The sequence below is a fragment of the Macrosteles quadrilineatus genome, unplaced genomic scaffold, assembly GCF_028750875.1.
Source record: "Macrosteles quadrilineatus isolate MER2022 unplaced genomic scaffold, UCM_ALF_1.0 Scaffold_8__2_contigs__length_117827958, whole genome shotgun sequence".
Classification (NCBI taxonomy): domain Eukaryota; kingdom Metazoa; phylum Arthropoda; class Insecta; order Hemiptera; family Cicadellidae; genus Macrosteles; species Macrosteles quadrilineatus.
The window spans coordinates 82,814,227-82,838,824 of record NW_026542601.1 but is presented as its reverse complement, the minus strand read 5'-3'; the positions used below and the strand labels follow the sequence as shown (position 1 = coordinate 82,838,824).

The 24,598-nt window shown below is 35.1% G+C and overlaps 1 protein-coding gene across 2 annotated transcripts in view; it reads left to right on the top strand.

The window, feature by feature from the left end:
• The window catches only part of LOC129001268 (serine/threonine-protein kinase 26-like), a 164,337-nt gene that overhangs the window by 47,321 nt on the left and 92,418 nt on the right, over positions 1-24,598 (top strand). The window contains exon 1 of one of the 2 annotated variants that reach the window (XM_054428509.1): positions 10,250-10,601. The exons of the other annotated variant lie outside the window; for it this stretch is intronic. Coding sequence (XP_054284484.1) covers positions 10,509-10,601 — 93 coding nt within the window. The 5' untranslated portion in view covers positions 10,250-10,508. Of the gene's footprint in view, positions 1-10,249; positions 10,602-24,598 lie in introns of those variants that run through there. 2 annotated transcript variants of the gene reach the window in all.

Sequence of the window (24,598 nt, the reverse complement as noted above, 5' to 3'; positions counted from 1 at the left end):
TTTATTTTACAGGTATGCAGATAATCCTATTTAGAAGTACTATATTCTGTAAGTATAGTTTTAAATATGTTTGGTTCCAAAATAATATTATACTAGGTGAAACCCGTCGAAATCGACGATTGGGGGCCTCCTCGTTTATATGGTCGTGTGGCTTCATTGGTAACAAATAATGCAAATCAAATAGCAAAATGGCATTTCCAAAGAGAAAAACATACTGTAAATTGGCTGTTACGTAAATATTGACGTTTACATGCATTGTTAATCAACGTATCTTATAAAGGATGATGTGATCTAGTTTAAAAGGAATATGACCTTTCTGTCATGACAGTAGCTGCTTAAATAGTATTTATTCTTCCAGCCAAAATATCGTGTTACTTTCAATGATGTTACCAACCCAGTGGGCCACGGTCCGTAATATAGGCCACTACAAATAATGTGTCAAGATAGGTACCATTTTAGGCAAGGTTTTTGTGTTTGGATGTTATTAGACACGATAAGAGCACACTGAACTTCTTCTGCAGATGAATAACTGTTGGAGAAATATAAGCCGATTCATAAATTAATGTCACAATGCGAGTTTGAGCATTTTGTAACTATATGAGAAAGTTACATAGTATTTTTTAGACTGCTGCTCAGTGCACTTTAAAAATATGTTTTTTAGAGATAAATTAAATTATTTTTGTTGCTGAGTAGCGCTAGTAAACATGCACAATGCTTTTTCGTTAGCCCAATAACATTCAAAGGCTCTCTAAGAGTTCAAGAAAATAACATTGCAAATACTTCCTTTGGACAATTCAGTAACTCTCAATAAATGTGTTTTGTTTAAAATACTACTGTATTTAAAAATAAACAGCTGTTTAATTAAAAAGTATTATCTACATGGCCAAAATGTAAACAAATCTGTGGAGGTATCTTTTAAAGGCTTCTGGGGCAGAGCCCTAAGGGAGTTTACTTCGTTTTTCTTTTGATAACTCATCTTTAGACCAAGACATTTCTTTGGACACCTCTACCAAGTTTCTACGCCCAGTCGTTCTCTTAAATTAGTGGAGACAAAGTTTCCAATTAAATATTTGGATTCCCCCATGTTAATCTTATGGGAGAAAACCCAACTTTGATGGGAGATCCAGCCTGAACTAATAAAGGTTTCCAAAAAATAAAAACACTTTGCATAACTACAGATCAGGGCCATTCTTTTGACACTTTAATAATGAAAATCGGTCCAAAAATGAGGGAGGAGTTATGTTTACAAAAATCGGCTTGGCGTATTATATATATAGATGTTAGTTTGAAATTATTTATGATTTACAATTTGATAATTTCAGTTAGCTTTTGTAACCTTCAAAAATCGTAGTCGAATTTCTTTTCTCTCACCATCACAAAATGGACGAGTTTTTTTTATTTTATTTAAGACTTCGTATGTTTGAAGATATCTTTGAAAGTTAAGTAAATTCTTTTCCACAATAAAGTCATACACACCCTTATTCATTCCTAGTATGTTGAAAACTACTTAGGCCTATTTTCCAGGGATGTTTAAATTTGTAAAAAAATAAAGGGTGTCCCAAAGTAGGCTACAAAAATTTAGAAATAGCTTTAATGGGTCAAAATAAAATAAAAGTCAAGAATAGTTTTTATATCTGCCATTTTCTCTTCTTGAGTTTAAATTCAATTATTAAATATCTATACTTATAAAAGGCAAAGCCTTCACTGACTCACTCACTCACTCACTCATCACTAATTCTCCCACTTCCCATTTACCTATGAGGCTGAAATTCGGTACACCGATTCTTTGGGCATTAAATAGGAAAACTTAGTAGTTTTTATTTGACCGGTGTTCGGTTGTATCGGTGTTTCGGGCTCCGCCCCAGTGGCTCTGGAGTTTCCCATATGATCATATTATATTTATTTAAGTACTTAATGACTTTTAAAAATCGTATTCCAAATTAATGTAAAAAAATAATAGTGCTGCTCCCTGTTGGTAAACCTATTAACTCTTTAATGCTATTGAACATCACAGAATCAACTTGTTTAGTTGAACCAGCTGTTAAGATTCTTTAATTTCATTTAAATATAAGTACTCATAAGGTGAATTCTTTAATTTCATTTAAATATAAGTACTCATAAGGTTAACGTGTTAACCTTATGAGTACTTATATTTAAATGAAATTAAAGAATCTTAACAGCTGGTTCAACTAAACAAGTTGATTCTGTGATGTTCAATAGCATTAAAGAGTTAATAGGTTTACCAACAGGGAGCAGCACTATTATTTTTTTACATTTATGACAACAGCTTGCAACCAAAAGGTGAGTGAGCGGAGCGAACGAACTTCAACCCGGAGGCGAGTCAGCGTAGCGAACGAGCTAACCTGAAGGCAAGTGAGCGCAGCGAACGAGCTCCTTTATTAATACATATGAAGTTAAACGGGGCAAATCCCGCAGGTACAGCTAGTTTGCGTATGCAATTTGGAATACGATTTTTAAAAGTCATTAAGTACTTAAATAAATATAATATGATCATAATAAATATGTTTTTGTAGAAATGGCAGCCATTCAATTTTTTAAAACTTAGCCTATATTAAAATTTCCTATCGAACAACATCTATAATATTAAAACGAAACAGTGTTTTTTTATTTCACGATTCTGAATCAACCACTCGACGGATTTTCATGATTTTTGTGTTGAAAGAAAAATAATTTTGAGAACTAGGGAATGTCGAAGCCATAATTTTAGTTTAGGGTCCCAGTTTTTTAGAAATTAAGTTTTAATTTTTAAAAAGTCTAGCAGCCGACGCTAAGATTCTAAACTAGCTTTTGGCATAAAATAATTTTCTTAACATAACAGCTGTAAACATTCAGCTTTTGTGTCACAAATTCAGCATTTGGATAAAAATGTAAAGACATACTTAGGGCTGACTTATTTATACTATGTGAAATGCTAATAATTGATACGTTCAATTCTTCTATAAGAGGATGACAGATTAATTAAATATACATAGTAAAATACTAGGATCTTCAAAAATATTTTTTAACGCAATCTTTGTAATCTTCGATTTGTCTTAGAGCAATATAATTTGTTTTAACTAACAGCTGGTTAAATATAAACTATGGAACTATGAGGTTATTTTATTTACTCTTATTTTGTCATTGATTATGGGAAATAAGTAAGATTAGTAGAGATAATTAGACCACAGTTTAAAATAGTTTAGACAAAAATTAATTAATTCTGATTAAGTGAGTCGGTGGCTCAGTCGGTAGCGTCGCGGACTTCGGGCCCAAGGCAGTAGTGTCGTGGGTTCGGGTCCTGGTCACTGCCACTAACTTTTATCAGTACAGTTCACCTTTGTACTGTACCGGCTCACCCCTTGCTTTGCTGGATACGTTCCACGCACAGATCTGTAGTCCATGTGGACGGGCAAATGCAAGGTTAAAAGAGGCCGCCAACCTCTTTTTTATAAAAAAAAAAAAAAAAAAATTAAACCACAGTTCAAATCGAGGCTCTGTACACGAGTCTTAATAAAAAAAGGATAAATGCAAATTATTTTACTGCTCCACTTTTCAAGGAAAGATTAGAAAAATAACAATGTTTACATGTTTTAATTATTCATGGTAGATTTTTGTTTACAATTAATGTTTGTCTGCTTTAACTTTGTTTGGATTAGGCCCGAAAATATTGATGTCATAAAAAGAAGATCATGGATAATCAGGAATCACGATTTTAAATTACCACCACAACCTTAGCCGGGTTTTATACAAAGATAAACAGATGGATGACATAGATTGAACACAACGTCAACATTGACCTAGGATACTGCAATTAGACAAACCATCCTTTTATGAAATCGTGTTCAGTTTTGGTTACGTTTTGGGGTGCCTATATCAGCGCCCCCAAACGTGAAAATATCACTTTTATTTCAACTATGAATATATTGTAGTTTAAATTAACTAATATGGGAAATTACGATGTACATTTATTCAATGAGGGTGGGTAATTATCAAGGATAGAACTGATAACGGTATGGATAATAAACATTGACAATTACGTCATTAGCTTTACTAGCGTGTTTACTTTTTATATTCCTGCTACATGTGACCAGTTCTTTTTTCAAAGGAATGTTATTTGAAACAAACAGCTGTTTCAAAACAAACTGTTATTGTTTTTACTTTTCTTTGTTTACACTTATTTATTTAGCAATTAATGCAGTGAAATTGATATAAAGGATAGGTGTGACGATTATTTTTGATGTTAGGACACCAAAGTTAAATTATGTGTACTGTGAATTTTATGGGATATTATCGTTTTATTTTAGGTCGTGTCTATTCAGACCTACTGGAAATTGTGTATAGTAGTTGTATTGTGGTGATAATAATTATGGAAGAGGCAGGTATGCTATGCAAGTTGGTATCGTTGACTAGGTCTATACACTTCTCAATTGACTATTACTCTCTCTACTGTAGGCTACTTATAATCAGTGTGCGTCTGTGAGAATCGGCTGCAAATCTCACTTCAATGCTTTTCACATCGTAAAAATTGCAGAATTGCTGTTTTATTGTAAAATTATCGGATTTAAAATGCATATCGTATAGGCCTATGATGGAATAAAAACATATTTGGTCACACAACATTTGTTAACAAGATGATTTTTCATATTAAAACTGCATACACATAAAGAAACTTTGTCTTTATATGTGTAATCTAGCTGATCTGAATTGTACACGGTTTTAACTGACTACTGAATTCCCGTACGTAGGACGGGCTAACACCTCGTTAAGTTTAAAATGAAGGAAATATAAAAAAAAAAACTGAGAAATCACCAATTTTAGACCGTGGATGAGGAGAGCTCACTGCTTGGCCTTATTGTGCGACGTGCGTGATCTGTACAATAAAAAAACAAACATTATTTTCTGCTATTTAGTCTTCTTTTTAAAATTGGTGTTTTTTTTTTATAACAAAGATTATATGATAAATAAAAGTGTTCTTGGCTTTTTTCGTAAAATAGCTATCTTTTAAATTGTTAACAAAACATATTAATTTGTAATTGGCTTAAAGGTATGAAATAAAATCACAATACTGGCGGATAGCTCACTAACTAGACGTAGGATTTTGACCAATTTAACGTATCCCTAAACGGGTCACTCTGTGTACACCCGTTGCAGTAAAATATGACCTTGATGGCAAAAATGGTGTCAAACACCATATTCTTGCCTGCTGAGGTAGGTAATGGTCTTACTGTCAGTAACTGCTGCATAATATTGAAGTGAATAGTCCATTCCGCAACGACCCGTGCAAAGCAATTTTATATCTTTATTCGCTTGTCAAGGGTCAGGTTATCAAAGTGGATAACCCTTGTTTTGGTTCGTTTGTTTTTTTCTTCGAGTCAGTAAATTTATGGAAAAGTATGAATGCAGTGTTTTTCCTTTTGATGCGATTTGATGAGTGTTGTTTTGTTTTTAGAGCACATATCCGTTGTAGTTAATACATCTATATGGTAGGGACTGTTTTTTTGGGAAAATTAATAGTGCTTAATTTTATTTACTTTGGTGTACATTTCTTCTAAGTTTACTATAGTTGAATTAAAATGCTCCTCGTTATTGTCAAGCTTATCACTACATCGAGTTGGTCTGTTTCCATGTAATACGTAGTGAAAATAACAATTAGAGTTAATGATGAACGGTTAAGGTTTTACCAAAATATATTTCCTCTTTTCTCATTTAATGGTTATGAATTGCATAACCGTAAATATAGGGGCTTTAAGTGCGTTGATATATTTACTTAATTATTTAGGAAAATTCATTTCGTAATTTAAAACATTTTTATTACTTCGTCTCGTATTTACTTTACAGATGATTTCGTCCACTCATTCATTCAGTATAATATAATAGGGTAGTATAACATTCAGTAGAGTAATTTATGTACAGATGCATAATCAGAATATAAATACTACTACAACTTGATCATAGTATTACGTGCCGACATATACACGAATCCTCTACTCGTATTCTGATGACAATGATATGCAAACTGGTTGTTGAAATAGGAAATTGTAGAACCAAGCCGGAGTTAATTGTGTCAACATCTATTGCAATATTGCTTGGTCAATGATTATTTAAACTAGTATTACTTTTTAAATCAATCTATGTTAAAACCTGTAACATTTCAATACTATTCACTATTAGCGAATTTCCCATATAGGGAATAAGCTATTACCGTAGTACTCATGGTAAGACCTGGACCCGGGATCGATTTACTTTTTCGTTTTGAGGTCCCTAGAGGTCAAAAACACCATCCGTTCAAATTCATATAATATATATATTATGTGTCCGTTAGCACGATAACTCGAGCAAAAATTATCTGATTTTGATGAAATTTGGTACAAACGTGTAAACGTACATTTTATTCGAACGAGTTCGTGAAACCAGCACACGATCGGACTTGTGGGAGGGGGGGGGGGGGTTATGGGGTAAAAATTGGATTTTCCCATTTTTGACAAAATAAAATCACATTTATCAATTTTTTCCAAACCATTTTGTAGAGCTTAAAAAACTAATAATTTAGTATATTGAAGCGTTATCATGCGCTTAATGGTTACGGAGAAAATTCCCAAAAATTGTAAATTTAAAATTTCCATGTTATTCTTACGGAGAATAAGTAAACTGATGTAGTTTGCTTGTTTAGGAACATATTTTGATCAAATTTGGAATATTTGTAATTCTTACTAACTATTAACATGAAAAAAAAACATTTACCCTTAATATTGCAGCAAAGCCTCGTTAATTTAATGCTATTTGAATATAATATTTTAAGGAGACATTTTAGTGTAAATCGAATCAGGCAAATGTAAATTTGCTTAGTCTGCAGGTTTGCTGTGACGGGGTTTTATATTCTTACATTTTACATCCTGACGCAAATATGACACAATTCTCAACCCCACGTGAGCGATTTTAGGGTTTGTACCCTTACAAACGTGGAACCTCTGGCGTATATGTGTACATAAATGATTATGCGGGTACCAGGTGAACACCTTTATCACCTCACCTTTATTGAGTGTAAGGTGTAAAGGTGTAGGGTGTAAGGGGGGTGTAGGGGTCGATAGACAGTCTACCCTTACAGTCAGTTCGCCGCTACGCGCAGCGACGCCGCCACCGCGCTGTGGGATCCGCTCGTGGGTTCGCGGACTTTAACCGGCTTTACGTTGATGTGAATTTTAACTTTAGTTATTCTTGGTGTAAAAGTTTGTATTTGTCCAGTACAAATATTTGATACTGGTTTTTTGGAATGTGAAATATTGTTTTACAAGTTTTTGATGTAGTGGAAACTTGTCATCTCGTGATTGGTGATTTTGTTAAATGAATAGTTATTTTAGTCATTGGATTTGAAGTTATGTGCTAGTTTTTAATTCCACGGAAATTTTGATTATTTTATATTCACATTTTATGCAACTTTTGTTGTGGTTGTAGGCCTATTTAATTGTTTAAACACGGATATGCAGTAGCCTACTTATAACTTCGCGATATTATTTACTGACACATTTGTAAAATATTATTGATTGCTGTTCATTTGGTTGTGTTTCTCATGGGGGTTATCTTTGGTACTTTAGAAAGTGTTACCATACATAAAAATCTTTGTCACTAAATGTGAGTGAATTTTTTTACTCGTATTTGCATATGAATTTTCCTTGAAAAAAAAAATTAGATCGATTGGAAATCGTGTAAATAAGTTATTAACGGGTTTTGATAATAAATATTTCCTGAACCCATTGTGATTTTGTTTTAATTTGAAAAACGTAAGACGATAAATATAGGCTAAAAAGAAAAATGTTTCATTTAGTTGAACCGATTTGATGCGGCATACAGTGTTGGACTAAGGGTTGATCTCCGTGATTGTTGGAAAGATTATTCTGAAACACTATGTTCGACAGTTCCGAGAGACGGGCATTAGAAGCAATATTCTCTGCAGAGAATGGATGGCTTTTTGTCAAGTGAGAAAAGCTTTCTCAGCTGTAATCTGTACCTCTTCTGCATGCAGTCTCATCTAAATACCGTCTGAGACGGAATAGCATTCTATTCTGATGAAATAGATTTGTAATATTGAGCTCCGATATTCTTTTTTCATCGTAGTTAATTCGAAATTTGTATACATTTTCATAGAGCTAAATAACGTGTAGAATGGTGATACGCAGATTATTTAATTTTTTGGGTGGTTTGATTATCAAGGGTTGGTACAGTCAGGGAAAACCTGGAAAAGTCAGGGAATTATGAAAAAATTCTAGAACTTCTCCTGAAAGACCACCTTTTACCCCTTACAGATATGCTACATTTTGCTCTAAAAATGTTTGTTGTTAGGGTTGGTGCATATTTTTATATCGATAGTTAGTCATCGGTACGGGGGAGGAATCAATATGTAGATACAGTAGTTTGAAACAAGTTTTGTATTTGGAAGTGATTAAATAAGTGAAATGTTTAATTTTTTCTAATATTCATTGATTTTGATTAGTCGATATTGCTATATCGAGTAGCTTCAATTTTAGATGCAGCAAATCATACATCGTCGTGGGATGTTGGAAGTTAACTGAATGGTGATACGCAGACAATTACGGGTTTGGGTGGTTTGATTATCAAGGGTTGGTACAGTCAGGGAAAACCTGGAAAAGTCAGGGAACTATGAAAAAATTCTGGAATTTCTCATGAAAAACCACCTTTTTACAGATTTGTTAGGGTTGATGCACATTTTTATATCGATAGTTAAGTTATCGGTACGGGGAGGAATCGATGTGTAGATAGGTTGAAACAAGTTGGTATTTGGAAGTGATTAAATAAGTTTAGTATTTACATTTTATCTAATATTTCTTGATTTTGATTAGTCGATATTGACATACCTGGAAAAAGTATAATATCAGTCTGGAAACCCTGGAAAAGTCAGGGAATTTTATTTTCCAAATTTAGTACCAACCCTGTATTAAGTAGCTTCGATTTTAGATGCAGCAAATCATACATCGATGTGTATTGTTGGAAGTTAACTGAATGTATGAGGAAAATATATTTACTCCCAAAATTCCCAGTAAAAAGGATTGTAGATACATAATTTATGGTATGACGTGAAGAATGAATTGATTTTAAATAGGTTTGGTCCTGCAACGGATGTAAAAAGTGAAATTGGTTAGGGAATGAATGTCTTTGACTATGAAATATAATTGCACAATGATTGAAAAGGGAAATATTACCAGGAAAATACATACCGGTATACAGTAGGAACTTTTGGAATGAAAATAGTTATATTACCATATATTCATCAACAATTAATTTGGATTTTGGTTCCTTTCGTTGTAGGTGATATTAATTTGACACCACGAGTAGTGTTTTCTGCTGAAGTGAGTTGTTTTTATGGTAATTCGAACCCTCATACCCTGATTACAATTCCGCCTATTCCGAAGTTTTTTTTAACACTCATGAATCAGTGGGGCTGGTCGGAATGCAAGGCAAAGCAAAGAATTGCTCACTTTCGACCGTCCTTGACCGTGGTACAGATGCTACATTAGCATGCTGAGGTCAGGTTTTGCCAACATTTTGGCTCCTCGCCATCTCATTTGAAACTAGGTAGCGCTCTCTCGACGCGATCGTTAATATAGTTATTGAACACTCTGAGGAATGTCACACGCAGTTCGGATTTTTCAGGACAATTTTTAAACTTTGTAGACATTTTGATTTTGAATCGATTGTGTAGAATAGCCTTTATATATTGAAAACCGTATTCGTATAGTAATAAGAAGTACTCGTTCTAAATATTTTACAAGAGGTACATCAACACGGATACGCGTGATAGAGTGGTGTATCAATCGGTGAAATCGTAGTTCGAGTGAAACTTGAAAATTCAGCGATTCAGCCAGTTCAGCAGTAACTGGCTCTTAAATATACTGTAGTATGTATGGTGAAACCTGTCCCCTGACCCCTCCCCACCGTCTATCTGGGGACTGACGGATGGAGACAGGTTCCATTTTACATACTACAACACCCACAACTATATGCTTTTGCTTCTAGAAATAAGAGCCAATTATAGAGTGAAAAATAATATAGAACCGAGCTAAATTTTGTATTTTTTAACCACCTGGAGTATTTTTTAATACCTATAGTGATATCCTATAAGTACTCGTACAGTAAATTACATCAAATAATTTATACCCTTTCGATTTGATCATCTAGTTTTAATATGTTCTTTAAAACGTTTCTTGGATTTAACCGCGTCCAGTGGAGGAATACTCAAAGTGGAACTGTTACTTTTTCGTAACTGCTACAAAGCCAACCAGTGACACAGAAGTAACGTATACCGCGGAACAGTTCCTGCTCCGACCATTCTAATGAAAAAGCACTACAACTGTGACTCCGGTAACCAGTGACAAAGTGGGGAACAGTTTGTGTATCGTAACCGCTACGACGCCGACCTGTGACTCGGTGGTTGGAGCCCCATCACGAGGGTGCTCTACTACATCTGCGGGTGCGGGGACGACTCGAAGCTAGCCATGGTGCTGACGAAATGCCACAACAGCCGTTCCCGACAAAACCGAGTGGCCGTCCCCCCCGCCCCCGCGCCCCAACTGACAACTACTACTTGGGTAAGTATTTGTTGTTGAGAGTTCGTAGTAATATACTCTGTATGATGAAATTTGCCTCATGCCCCTCCATTCCAAAGTAGACGAAGGGCCAGGAGACAGATTCAATCATACAGACTATAATGTCAAGGCTTAGTGTTGGCACGTTGTTATAAAGGGGGGTTATTGCTGATATTGTTTTCGAAGAATTACCAGAGTTTATATTTCAAAGCGGTGACAACTTCAGGATATGTCCCTGTTAACACTATTTGCCTAGTAACAGTTAATGTGAATTCGTCCCAGATTTCAACTATATTAAATTTACTAACGATTTCGAGCACTCGGCTACTACTTCAAGCGAGTTCTGCTGCAACTCTGCAAGAGACAATCGTCAACAAGGTTCTTATCATTGGTCACGCCATATGCAACCGAAGCTGTGGTTAACAGAAGCAGTGATAGTTCGACAGGGGCCGTGATGACGTAACATGCCTAATAATATTTAGTATGTTGGTTAGATTTGTTTTTCTAAAACAGTCTCTAACGTAGTCCATATAAAAGTGTATTTCTTTCATCACAGTGGCGATCACTTTCCTTATGTCATGTCTAATTAGAATAAATTTGATAACAAGATTACTAACCAGGATGCTAGAAAAATGTAAAAAATACTTGCTATAGTTGAATTTTGCTTATATTGTGACAAGATGACCATTATAGTCGAGCTTGTCCCCCCCAAGTGAGTGTAATTAGACAGTAGTCACGTATTTTCTGCCCATGGAGCTGCTCTTACACCCGCGTTCTTCGCCCAAATTAAACCCTCCAGCTTTCCTGCGACCCTTCACGTTGCCTTTGTGGTTGGCAAAAACTTGACTCTTTTATAAAATTAATTCTATTGTTCCTGAAATCAAGAACAAACTATGAAAAAGAGGCATGATTTTCTGAGTTTATTGACACAATAAATTAGTTTAATCCTTTATGGAAAGAGACAACGCTGAAAAAGAGACAATATTTTCTTATTTATTCGATACAATATATAGATTCATCATGGAGGGGTGACTAAGTTTGTCAATAGAATTCTCAAATTGGTCAAAACACTGGTTTGTAATGTTTATAAACCAACTGGTAAAAAAATGATGGTTTAGTACACGTAGTGTATTCCAAATGGTTTTTTGGATAATTTTTTTATTTGAAAACGTTTAAATAGGCCATTCAAGTATTGTACTGTGTTCCAATTTCGTGATGGTGGTTACTTTAACAGACGATCGAATTCCAAAGCAGCACATATTGTACAGATGTGTTGAAGAAGCTATATTGTGACAGCTGTTATTTTCTTCAGATGTAACGCCGAACGAAAAATAAATTTTAAACACCACAAGTACGGTATATAAACAGATAACGCATTTGCTATTCTTCATTACTAGTCCAATGTAACGCAAAATAAAAATTAACAAAATAAAATTCCTAAATAAAATAAAAAGCCTGAACATTTAATTCAGCGAGTGTTTTTGACATTTCCTGACGCGGCCTTGAGAACAGCTGGGGACGCTAACGTGGCAATGACCTTGTGGTTACGGTGTTAAACAGCTGATCTTATCTGTTTTACGACTGCATTTAAATGTGTTATCTCTTACATTATTTGATTGATAAATGTTGATTTGTCCTCAATTTAACTCGATTGCCTCATTCATTCTTTCATTCATGATCATCATTGATAGAAGTAGTCTTAAACTGCTAATATTAAAACTGTGAGGCTTCTCTTTTATACTTCATCAATTCGATATTTTACTTTGATTTTAAGCGCAGTGACGTATTTTCGTCGTTGAAATGTGTACCAGAGACAGAGAGCTTTATTAGGGTTATGTCGGTAACTTTAAGAGCTTGTAAGCTCAATATCATAACTGAATTTTATAGTGGTTTTATACTGATGTATTTAGTGTTCGCCGATACTGGATATTGGATTCGTAGCGAAGTTGAGAAAAGGACAAGATGAGAATGTACGATATGTAATTTTTCTTACTAGATACTATTAGCTGATTCTGTAGCCAAAAGTCCCAGCAATAAATTATCCACGAAACTATCCTTTCCTTTTCACAGTTATCCGCATAATTGTTTTTGTCATGCTGCAACAAAAACAGCCTTTAGAAATATGTGTTGCGAGTCTCTAGCTCTTTTCGCCCTAGGGAGTAAAACGCTTTTTAGTCCATAGGGAGTAGAATTCTGCTGTTAACTTGGTTGTAAATTACGATTGCAATAAGAATTCTCCTGTATCGAAAGAATGTATCGATTGTTTTAATAGTTTGTAGCGTATTGTTGCATCCTTGTCAATAGTACGATATACTACACAAGATTACACTTCCTAAACAGCTGCTTGTTTGCATTAGGAAAATTGGAAACAAGTTGAAAGTCTTTTTGGAAGTTATCTTTGCATGAAAAGTATTTTTGTTTTGTAACTTACACAAGATTACACTTCCTACACAGCTGCTTATTTGCATTAGGAAAATTGGAAACAAGTTGTAAGTCTTTTTGGAAGTAATCTTTGCATGAAAAGTATTTTTGTTTTGTAACTTACACAAGATTACACTTCCTAATCAGCTGCTTGTTTGCATTAGGAAAATTGGAAACAAGTTGAAAGTCTTTTTGGAAGTTATCGTTGCATGAAAAGTATTTTTGTTTTGTAACTTAGTTTGCAATAAATAAGGGTACAATGACGAAAAATATGGTTCATCACACGGGTAAACATTTTTCAACGCTCCCACATTTTCTTTAAACGTTCAACTTGTGCTGTGGTCGAAAATAATCACTTTGCGGCCTAGTGATGAAATATACCATTTCGTCCCTAAAACAAGATTTTATTACTCGAAAATTCAATCCCAGTTGTATAACATTAGACTCTAGGGCCTAGGCAGGTGAAGTGGCCGAGGTGTGTAGGGTGTACGGTTGCCGAGCAAAGCCCGACCTCATCTACATACTAGGAGGGCCTGCTTATCTTAGACGTCACGCAACTGCCGGCTTCCAACTAAATTACCAACTTCGTACAACACTTATTACGAGTTCTGCCACTTGCCACCCCACAATTCTTGGAACAATTTCTACCAATCATTTACTTACTTACACACAGTGTGTTGAAAGTTCCTATGGTACGATTGTTATAAGTATGCTTTACCTCGTGAAGAACTTACCCGTAAGTGTAGACACGATAACGTTAAGACTTATTATGAGTTTTGTTACTTGCCACCCCACAGTTCTTGGAACTATTTCCACCAAATCCTCAACTTGATATCGTATTGAGATGATGCGATTGTTTTAAGCTTGTTTGGCCATCTGAAGAACTGAACTGTAGCCATGATAATGTAAATAGTTTTTAAGGGGTAGTGTTAGAAAGCGACTACGTAAATGAAGTATTCTTAAAGTTTTTATGCGCTCTGCTAATGTACTGACAATTATGTAAACACAAATCTATTTCCGAAAACATATACTAAATATTTAAAACTGTCTAACTTGGTGGTATAAAATAAACCATATTGACACCACTATGCATAAAATCAGACCCATATAATCTCCTTTCATTTCAGGTTTGAAATTACTTTCTGAATGCTCATCCACAATGCTATTACTGTGTTCAGTTTTTGTTTCTTATCCTTTGCTTTGAGTTGAGTAGTTTATCATCAATGCAGATCAGATTGTATTACGGTGACATATTTTAGTTACATTTAAAAGCATACGAGTATACAGTGGTTTAAAAGATGATCGAAAACAAGTGTAGTAATTTTCTTTAAATAATAAGTGTAAGATAAAATATTTTTTATAATGTGAATAAGATATAATGTTCTCGATTTTATATTACCCTCAATTACATGTTATTGCAAACCTCGATTAAGAGTCAACCTTGATGAGTCCTATTCGATCATCCCCATGAAAGACTTGTTATCAAGGTTCTAGTTCTACTGTATCTATATATAAAGCCAAAAGTACCCATGAACTTTTGAGAAAACTACAAGTCACACCCCCATAAACCATATACTTATAATGTTCGTCATGACGAGAAACCTTGCGCAAATTTATCCATTATTTCATAAATTGCCCAATAAGGTCGTAATTGCTTTCCAAAGGGAACTTTCCATTTACCTAATGTTAAAAATACCTCAGCTGTTATTATTTGTTTGTATTACCATTACTGTATTCTGCTTTGTTTATTTCAGCTTAACTTAACCAATCAATAGTTTTATTAATACTTATGTAGTAAACGGGGTGGAGCCCGTGGGTAACAGCTAGTTTGAATTAATTGTCGGTGTGCTCTCGAATACGCACAACATTGTGCTCGAATACTCGTTGTTGTGTGTCTATACGAATAAATAATTTTTCTCCCTAGACACAAAACAGCCGTGTAGTAACCATACCATCTGATTGAAATGTAGAAATGGGGTTCCGAATGTTGTAAACCCGAGTATCTCCATCTGCTCGTGTCATGGTGTGTGTTTACCTTCTGTGTGAGTGTAGCATGTTGACTCACCGCAACACACGGACAGATTTGTTTGCTCAGAAAATCGAGCTTCGAACCGCTATCTAGTTTTTATGTACATTTCCGTGTATTGACTGTATTGACACTGTAAACGCGGCAATGGAAGTGAATTCGGTGGTTCGAATTTTAAACAGACACGACATTGTGCTAAAAGTAGAATGCCAAAGGTAAATGTAATTGGAATGTATACTATAACAACGTAGGCCTATTTTTTCTAGTTAAAACTATTCGGCAAAGGCTTTCGCTATCATTTTGCTTGTACTTTGTCAGAGACGCTTCCGATTTTGGGAATAGTGAACGAATGGTATGATTTATTTCGAGACAGTTAACATGTACTGAATTATTAAATTACCATTGTGAAACCTTTCATTTGCTATGTTTACGTTGAAATATTGTTCCTTTTAATTTATTTTCCGATATCGTCGATTTTTAGACACTTTGCAATCGTGATAATTTAATTGTATATTGCAAATACAAATAGTTAACAGTTGTTTTTCTTCTAAATATATTAGAGGTTTCATGCAATATTAACCAAAGATTTGCTCAAGAGCGAACGCTTAACCGGTTGTATCCGAATCGCAGGTAAATTACTTGGCGATCTTCACTAGACAAGTTCATCAAAATTCAGCGAGAATTCCGACACGGCCAGAGACCCCGGTACTGAGGACCAACAGTGACGTCATCGTGGGTTTGACAAGGTCGTGGTCAACAGCTGTACAGTGCGTTTCACATTTTGTTTGTCAAATAAACATGTATTATCTTGTCAGTGTACACAGTGTTCACCAACACTTTACTTTATCCTCTTAAATGCATTTTGAGTGTAGTGTGTGTAATGGCCCACCGTCAACAGCAACTCTGAAATTATATTGTCGCTAAGTACATGTACAGGCATCTTTGAAATTTGAATATTTTACAAAATTCTAATGAACGTTCTATTTGCAAGTACACTTTTTAATCGGATTAAATATTTGCTGTACAGGGGAATATTGGTACAGGTCTAGGGCTCGAAAAGAATATTACACGCTTGATTGTAAATGCGATACCACGAACAAGTAATAACACGGAGTACTAAAAGTGTCGTTAGTGGCTTAGTTAAAGCTGGCGATTATGGCCGATTTTCTCTTACTACTTTTACAATAAGGCCGATGTTTTTTCATTATTTTTTGTTATGTAAGGCTATTTCTATTCAAGTATTGTGCGTAAATGTTTCTCTTTGTCGTCGTCACGGATCATCGTCTAGGGAAGAGACAGCTTTGTTGGTGTTCCAAGCGTATTCTCTGCACCACCCACGATGTCCGCGGTACAGTCTGGTCCAGATGGTCTACACTAGTCTATTGTTGTCGGGCACGGCTGTACATTTTCGCCGGTCTTCTCAATATTATTTGGATTTTCGTAACTCGAACACGTGAGAAATATAGGATTTATCAGGCTGAGAATGTTTGTATAAAAGTAGATTACACGTCTTTTTATACAAACTATTTCCGGAAACATTTGTACAATCCGGCTCGAAGGACTAAAACACACGTTTGTTGTCAGTTGGGGGTTTTAAGGTTTGCAATTAATTATTTACAGTATTTTAACAGTTAGTCAGTGAAAATTGCTTAAGCGCATAACATGCTGTCATAATCTTGGCCTAAGACTGTGGGCTACGAGTCTTCAAAGCTGTCATGTTAGTCTCATGGAAATTGTTTATTGATTCCCTTTGTCAGAGAGCGACTCATCAATAACCACAACCCTATGCCTATATTACTTACATTATGAGACGTGTGTGCTCCACCGTTGCAATAACAGAGTTAACCACTGACGTTGGCTACACCGGTCTTCCTCATTCCTTGCACGCAATTATGTGATGCAGGAACCGTGCAATCGTGCAATAAAACAAGAATAAGGAACGATAGTCACTAGAGTAATGTATGTGTGTGATAACTTTTTTAATAACTGAAATTGAGAGCACAGTAGTTTCGATAAAAATAATCTAGATTTTGAATTTAGTTGTGCTTGGTCGTAGGGGGATAATTATTTTTTTTGAAAATCCTCAAAGCAATTTTTCACTCTACATGCACTCGTCTTCACCATTAACTATCTTAGACCAAATTGTGAATATAGTATTTAAACGATTCAATTGCATTGCCGCATTACACATGCAAGTTCTTAAATCTTTCAGACTACAGTTGTTTCCATAAACAACATTTACCGTCCTTAAGACAAGATAGAACTTATCCAAAGTAAGCTGGTTCAGCTGTTAACTTTAAACTGCCAGTAATGGACAGTTTTCTATTAACAACTTTGAGCTTAAGTGTTGAGTTCCTTTTCCGACACACGGATAGTCTTTGTGACCTACATTTAGAGTGTTTCATGCTCTAATTGAAGACTTATTTTGGTCATTTCCTTATAACGTCATCTTTAAAAGCTCTTGATTGGTGAAAAACACAATTTACTGATTTTTTACTTTAGAATATTTTACCTTAGTATCAATTAGATATAACTAATTATTTATCACGAAAATGCGATATTTTTATGGTTACAGTTATAGGTACTAGATTTTTTCACTAAGGAGGAAAATCATTGTAAAATTTTAACATTCATTTTTCTATCATGCTAACTTTGTATTTTGGCAAGAAGTTATTTTCTTAATTATCATTGTTATATCCAGGAAAACGAAATATTGATTGAGAAAATATAGTTTTGATCGCCCAGACCAATATAAGGCGTTCTTGTCTAGTAGAAATATTTTCTCGGGTCGGAGAAAGAATTCTGCTTGCGTCACACCTTGCTTGCGTGATATTAGTCGCAAGAGAATAGACTGTTGAGGCATGGAATTGATCAAACCATTATCTAAATAAAGGCTGTTTTTAAATGCGGTGGGAGTACTCGTAATGTTGATGCTTAAAATCACAGACTCATCAATAAGAAAATGAATCTATGATTATACAAATAGCTTATACGTGACAATAAATTAACGAAATATGGAGAGTACAGACAGTAAATTTAGACTTCCCGTTAAAGTAAAAATTTGAAGCCAAAAACGTGGTGCAATCTGTTGAGATGGTCTACCAACTAATGAAAATATTCTGTGCCAAGTGATGAATCAATCAGCTGTTTGCTATGATACTGCATTGGTTTCAATTAATATTTAACCCAATACACTAGTACCCTCTGGTGAGATGGTCTTCCACTAATGAAAATATTCTGTGCCAAGTGATGAATCAATCAGCTGTTTGCTATGATACTGCATTGGTTTGAATCAATATTTAACCTTGTGTAACCCTATACACCAGTCCCATCTGGTGAGATGGTCCTGAACTTCATCCATTTTCTTGGCTTATAATTTTTACATTACTTGGGAAGTCTATTCTGTGTATGGAAAATGATTCTATGCAACTGTAGCTTGGCATATCCGTTCCTTTTTGGCTTCCACTTGTACAGTTCTTGCTAAGACATGCTGGGCAACATCCAATTCCAGCTTATTTATTACCTTTGGAGGCCGTATATGGGTCTTTGAAGTAAACATTTTTTTTCTATGACTACCAAAATGTTACCTTAATGCTTGAGTGATGAACTGAATGAAAGACGAATAGTCAATACAATGATAATACGTAATTTAGTATTTAATTTTAAGCCTACGATATATGTATTTACATAAAATGTATTTTATAACATTACGCCGTATGTACGGCATCCAAAATGTGTCTATATGGCAATCATAGGCAACTACTTCCATCAAATCGTGTACCGTTTACCTACATCTTCTATTTTTGAATAGTGTGGGTGTTTATATCCGAAAACCTGTGTGTGTGAACCAATTATTATTTGTGTCAACAACCTTTTATTGACTTGTAATAGATTTGGTTGCCCTATAGCAACATTTTGCTTTGCATAAAATACAGCAGCTACAGCACATAAACCATGTCTTTTTTAAAATCGTATGCTTTGTATGCTTTTGCAAATGTAAGAACCCAACCCAACCCTATTGTTTACTTTAAAAGGTCCCACACGCTATATCGCTGCACGCTATGTCTGAGACATGTCTCGGGGCGTGTACCCGGCACTGCCGTTACGTCGGGGGCGGAGGCGAAGGTCGGGCGAGGGAGGCGACCTTGGAGGGCGGAGGCACCGGTCCATGAGTCACCGTGGAGGCGGCAGTACACGGTTCAGTACCGTAGTTGTCTGCAATACTATGTTCTGTACTAGATAAGTCCCAAGGAAATGGATTGTCTCTGAGTATACCTCACCCCCTTTTGCAGACCTTACACGATCAATATTGTCACAATGATCAATCAATATTGACTCAATGATATTGCAGATTTAAAACTCTCCTTCCAGAATATGCCAAACCCCAACTCATGCGGTCCTTAGTCCTTCCAGTCTTCACATATTGCTTTCCTGCATGAAAACAGCATATTTAAAGAGGATTTAGCAAAAGTTCAGAGAATTCAAAATTCTGCCATAAGGTTCATTTTGGCCTTAATCGCTTTGGCCACATGTCCTCCTTCCGAAATGATGCTAAGCTCATCCCAATGGATGACATGTGCAGGAGGCTGACCTGCTGTCTGGTCCACAAAGTGCTCACGCTGGGAGAGCCTCATTACCTCAGCGAGAGGCTGAAGTACAGGGGGGAGATCTGTCTGCGTAGTACTCGCTGCGACCTCAGGCTTCATTTTCCTAAAGTGAGGCTTGAGTTTGGAAGAAGATATTTCGGCCAGCGGTTGTACAATGGCCTCCCTGAAAATATTCAGAGTTCAAAATCTTAACTCATTCAGGGCCGCAATGCAAAAAACAAATTGCAAATCTATATTGTGAATCTATTCTGTTGGCATATTTTGTATATATTATTCTTATGACGGAACCTCCTCATGTCGATCTAATTTAAAGAATGCGTGGAAATGCCGCTGAGTTGCAATGACTAAATCATTACTTTTTTTTAAACGTGTCTACAACAAACGCTAGTTGCTCGTAACCACTAAATAAAAATAAATTATTTAAATTGTATAAATTAATTATCATATGGCAAAAATAAATCTCTCTCCCAATAATATAAAAAAACCAAACTGACTACAGATAATGGCTTCGTGTAGGCTTTCCAACAAACCTATCCCCACCACCCTCAGGCGACCTGTCGCTGATCAGTGCTCTACAGAAAATAGATCGGTTTTTTGCCACACCCTTTATTAATAGGCAAGCATGTTTCTTGAAAATCTTTTTTCTCTGCTCGTGTGCATCGCAGGGAAAGTCCACGCATACTGTTAGGAAGATATTATCCTGTAGATGTGCAGAATCACTTAACACTATAAATTAGGAAAAAAAAAACACAAAAATGAATTAAAAATAAAAAAATAACACGGGCCTTAAGGGTAGGTAAATAAAACAAATGGAAGGAATTCCAATCACGTGGTTAATTATTTACAGCATGGGGTGAAAATAGAGAAGTCTGTTACATTTACACATTTTGGTCAAGTTTTCGACTACTGGACAAGCTCTTGTTAGGATTATTACATAGTGCTGTGATACAATATGTGAATTTGAACACTAGACAATAATCGTGATAGCTATTACACATTATTTTTGTAGTACACTTTTGTGTTATTTTACTCCAGTGTGAATTACAATTGTATTTATGTTACAGGTATGTTGGTGTTTTTTTACCTAGCCACGTAAGTAAAATTTATATTCCCGGACATAAAATTAACATTCAAACCAATATCATGTCTTTGTTGTGGGATGAAACGCTTGACAGATTGTGTTACCGTCATTTTCCACCAGTTTCTGATGATCCCTAGCGTCTAGCACGGCAGAGTGTGTAGGAGTGTTACGCAAGGGGTTGTATGATGACGTCAGCAAGGGGGTTGTGTAACCCTTGTACATATTCCCACATGAAGGGTTTCTCCGACCATTGCGACTCCGCGTCGGCGGGATCAATGATAGGTTTGCGGGTTTTGTTCGTCCTCACTTTTGATTTCGTTTGATAGACTATTACTGATGTTTTATTGTGAATTACGGTGGGTTTTAATATGGTAGATTAGTGTAGCCAATGCAATTAGTGCAGTACGTTTTGGCATTTTTTTAATTGTGTCACTTGTTATAGTGGAACCTCAATAACAAGTCACCATATATAAATGTAATTATGAAATCCCATTTAATTTATTTTGCCCCTTATCCCACCTACCTCGATCGTTATTGCCTACCTTATCGTATTGCCAACCTCGATAAGAAACCTTGATAACAAGTCATATTTAATCATCTCCACGAAAGTCATGTTATCGAGGTTCTGTTGTATTTAATAATGTTTTTTTCCAATAAAATGTATGATTTTAAACGTATTACATGAATATTGCCCACTTAATTCAAATGCTAAAAGAATATTAGGAATGCGGTAATGTATTGAAATGTTTTAAAATAGTAAAGCAAATAAAGGTCTGTAAGTTTTTTTTGTAAATTAATATTCTTAGGCTTATTTATAATGATTTTCGATCGTACAAATTTTTAAACGTCACAACAACAAACAAACGGCCTTAATACTAGAACTGTTATGACATAGCACACATATCCACGGGGAAAAACTTCTTTCATTTTTGCATCGTACGAAGTTACCGTGACTAAACTGATATTGTGATTTTTGTGTGGCTCAGTTTTTAAATTAAATAATCGTTTAAGGTTTCATTTGTGAGAAAATATTGCTTATGAATTAAATTGTTTTTCTTTATTTACTTAAGGGGAGCACTTGGCTAAAAATAGGAAAAATATTAAATTTATTTATTTATTTTTTATTTAAAAGAATGGACTTTTCTGAATAAAATGGCGTTTATTTTATTACGATATCTCAATTAAAAGTGCTAAAAATAATTTTTTTTTTTACAAATTTATGCAGGGTCGATTTTTGTGCTCAAGGGCCCTCAAGGGTCGTTGCAGTGGCTCTTTTATTGTTCGTTTTCCGAAAATCGATATTTTCAAACTTTATGTACCTTTTTCTCAAAAACCACTTATGCCATTTCCTTGAAATTTTTCCCCCAAGTACATCTATATGAAATGTATAATTGTAAGTAAAATTAATGTCATAAGTCATATAATAATAAATTTAAAAATTAAAGAAATATAAAAAATAATACTTTTTTTGGACGTTTCTATGGATACAAAAAAAATTACTTCTAATATTTAATGGGTAACTAGTTTACTTCTATTTGTGTTACAAAGTATAAGGTTTAAAGATTTAAATAATCATAATGATATCTCATATAGTTTTTAAGAAAAAGGTACTTTTGTTAACATGGTTGGGTATAGGGCCAAGTGCTCCCCTTAAGTGCCAAATAGTTAAAAGCAGCATAATCGAAAACCCCTAACTTTAAATAATATTTTAGTATCAACTTTATTTATAAACCTAAGTGAGTGAGTATACTACGGAAAGAATAAAATTGCGTAGTGTAGTGATCATTGCAGCGATCAACGCCTCACCTCTTGCAGTGCCGATAAAAGTGTTCAGCTTGCATATTGCATTAGGCACTTTTAAACAGTGTAATTTAAGTTGGTTCAACAAGTTTTTTAATTAAAACTTTGTTGAGTGCACGATAAGTGTTATTGCATTTTTAGTATGCTTAATACTTGATGCGCCCTAAGTTTAATAATGCAAGGCACGCGGTTTTATAAGTGCAACTGAAGAAATCAACTGTTGTGTTGTAACTATTGTATTTGGACACTTCTGTGTACACAACATTTAGGCATTTCTCTTTTTCTGTAGTTTGGGTATGAAATGGTGATGTGAATCAGTTCGCTATTGGTGCTTTGCACTTTTTAAACAAACTTGTATTTTCTCCTATATAAGACGTACGATGTTCATCTTTTTTATTCCTTTTGGAATGAAACTGCTTGATATCGGATCAAATGCATTTATGTAATGCTAAAAATGCATTTTTAAATTATTAACACTATGGAATCGAAAAAAGCTGTTTAATTTGAACAAACTTAAAAGTATCCCCACCAAACCAGAAAGTATATGAATTGAGAATGACTTAAAATCAAAGAAAATAATGCCCAAGTAAATAATGTTTTGGTGTGGGGTTTTCGTTCGTGAATCCAACTGAGATAGTTCTTTGCCAAGTGGAGTTTTGTTAGGTTGGATAGAAGGCTAGCTAGTTTAGTCTTAAAGATAGCCTTAGACTGATAATTTTAGTGAAGGACTAATAAGACTGGACTCGGGTTTTTATGTTGGAAATGGTCAATTCCACTGGTGTGTTGTGGACACTGATTACACCGGATCACGCCTACTGCAAAACGCAGTCAGTTTATTTCCTTGTATGTACTATTTTGGCTAAATGTTTAACAATTTGTTGTAAATACATTCATTCTCCTTTCATTACAAAGATTCGACGTAGACAATAATTTTTTGTCTTCTACACTAAAAATAACTCGCCTGTAGATCGCCATTTTTAGGGGTGTAGGGTAACTATGGTTAAGCTTTCCGCACGTATGCTTATTCTCCCATAAGAGAAGAGTTACTTTAGGGATTTTCCTACTAATGTCGGAGCATTAAAAGTTAAAATATTATGTCTGAAAAATAATTTTAAGAATTCCAAGAAATGTCAAGTTTAAGAAATAGGGCGTTTTTTGGGGCTGAAAGGGCGTGATTCTCGCAAAATACCCATGAGGGTTTTTGTGGAAAATTTAATTCATAACCATCAAAATTATTTCAAATCGTTGAAACAATTTTGAAACCAAGCTGCTACTCTTCCAGGTTTTTTAGTTATAGCCGTTCTTTTTCAAAAGTCCGCCGTTTTGAATTTTTTGTGGGGTTTGAATTTCAAAATATCACTTTTGGGAATTTTCTAGGTGGTTTGAGACCGATACCTCAAAATGTCGGATCTCTCGCTAGCAGGAGATTGGACACGGACCTTTTTACCACTCCACTTTGATTCGGAAAGATAAACAAACGAGTAGTTAGAGAGGAGAGCGTGCGAATGTTTCAATCAGCGAGGATTGTGGGGATTGTGGCGGGTTGGTCGCGTTCCCGCTACATCGACGGAGGAAACGACGCTTCCGTCGGGAAATTGTCTCCACTCCGCACCTCTTCGCCTCCACGCCGAGTAATCCGCTTTAGAGACGACGTCTTCAAGAGTAACCTCACTTCGCCTGAAAATATTAGGGTGAAATTTTGGTTACACCATGATTTGTCGGAAAAAAAACCAAAAACAATCGAGTTACAAGTGGTATAGATTCCTTTGGCACAGTTTTATTCCTATAGTGTCGGAATTATTTACTGAGTGCAGTACTGCATTATGAGTTTTGTTCTCAAATTAGTTACACAAACTCGTGTTTAGTTATGGTGGCTTTAATTGACATTTTGGACTCTAATGATATTTTGGTTAGGCGGTAACTAAATTTTATTTGTGACTTTTATGTGGTTTGTGGTCGTCAACGAGGTGGTGAGGGTTTTGGAGGTAACTCAAGTAAACTTCGTACTTCGTACTCGTAGACACATCCACAAGAAAATTGGTTCGGTCCCTTGAATAGGGATATA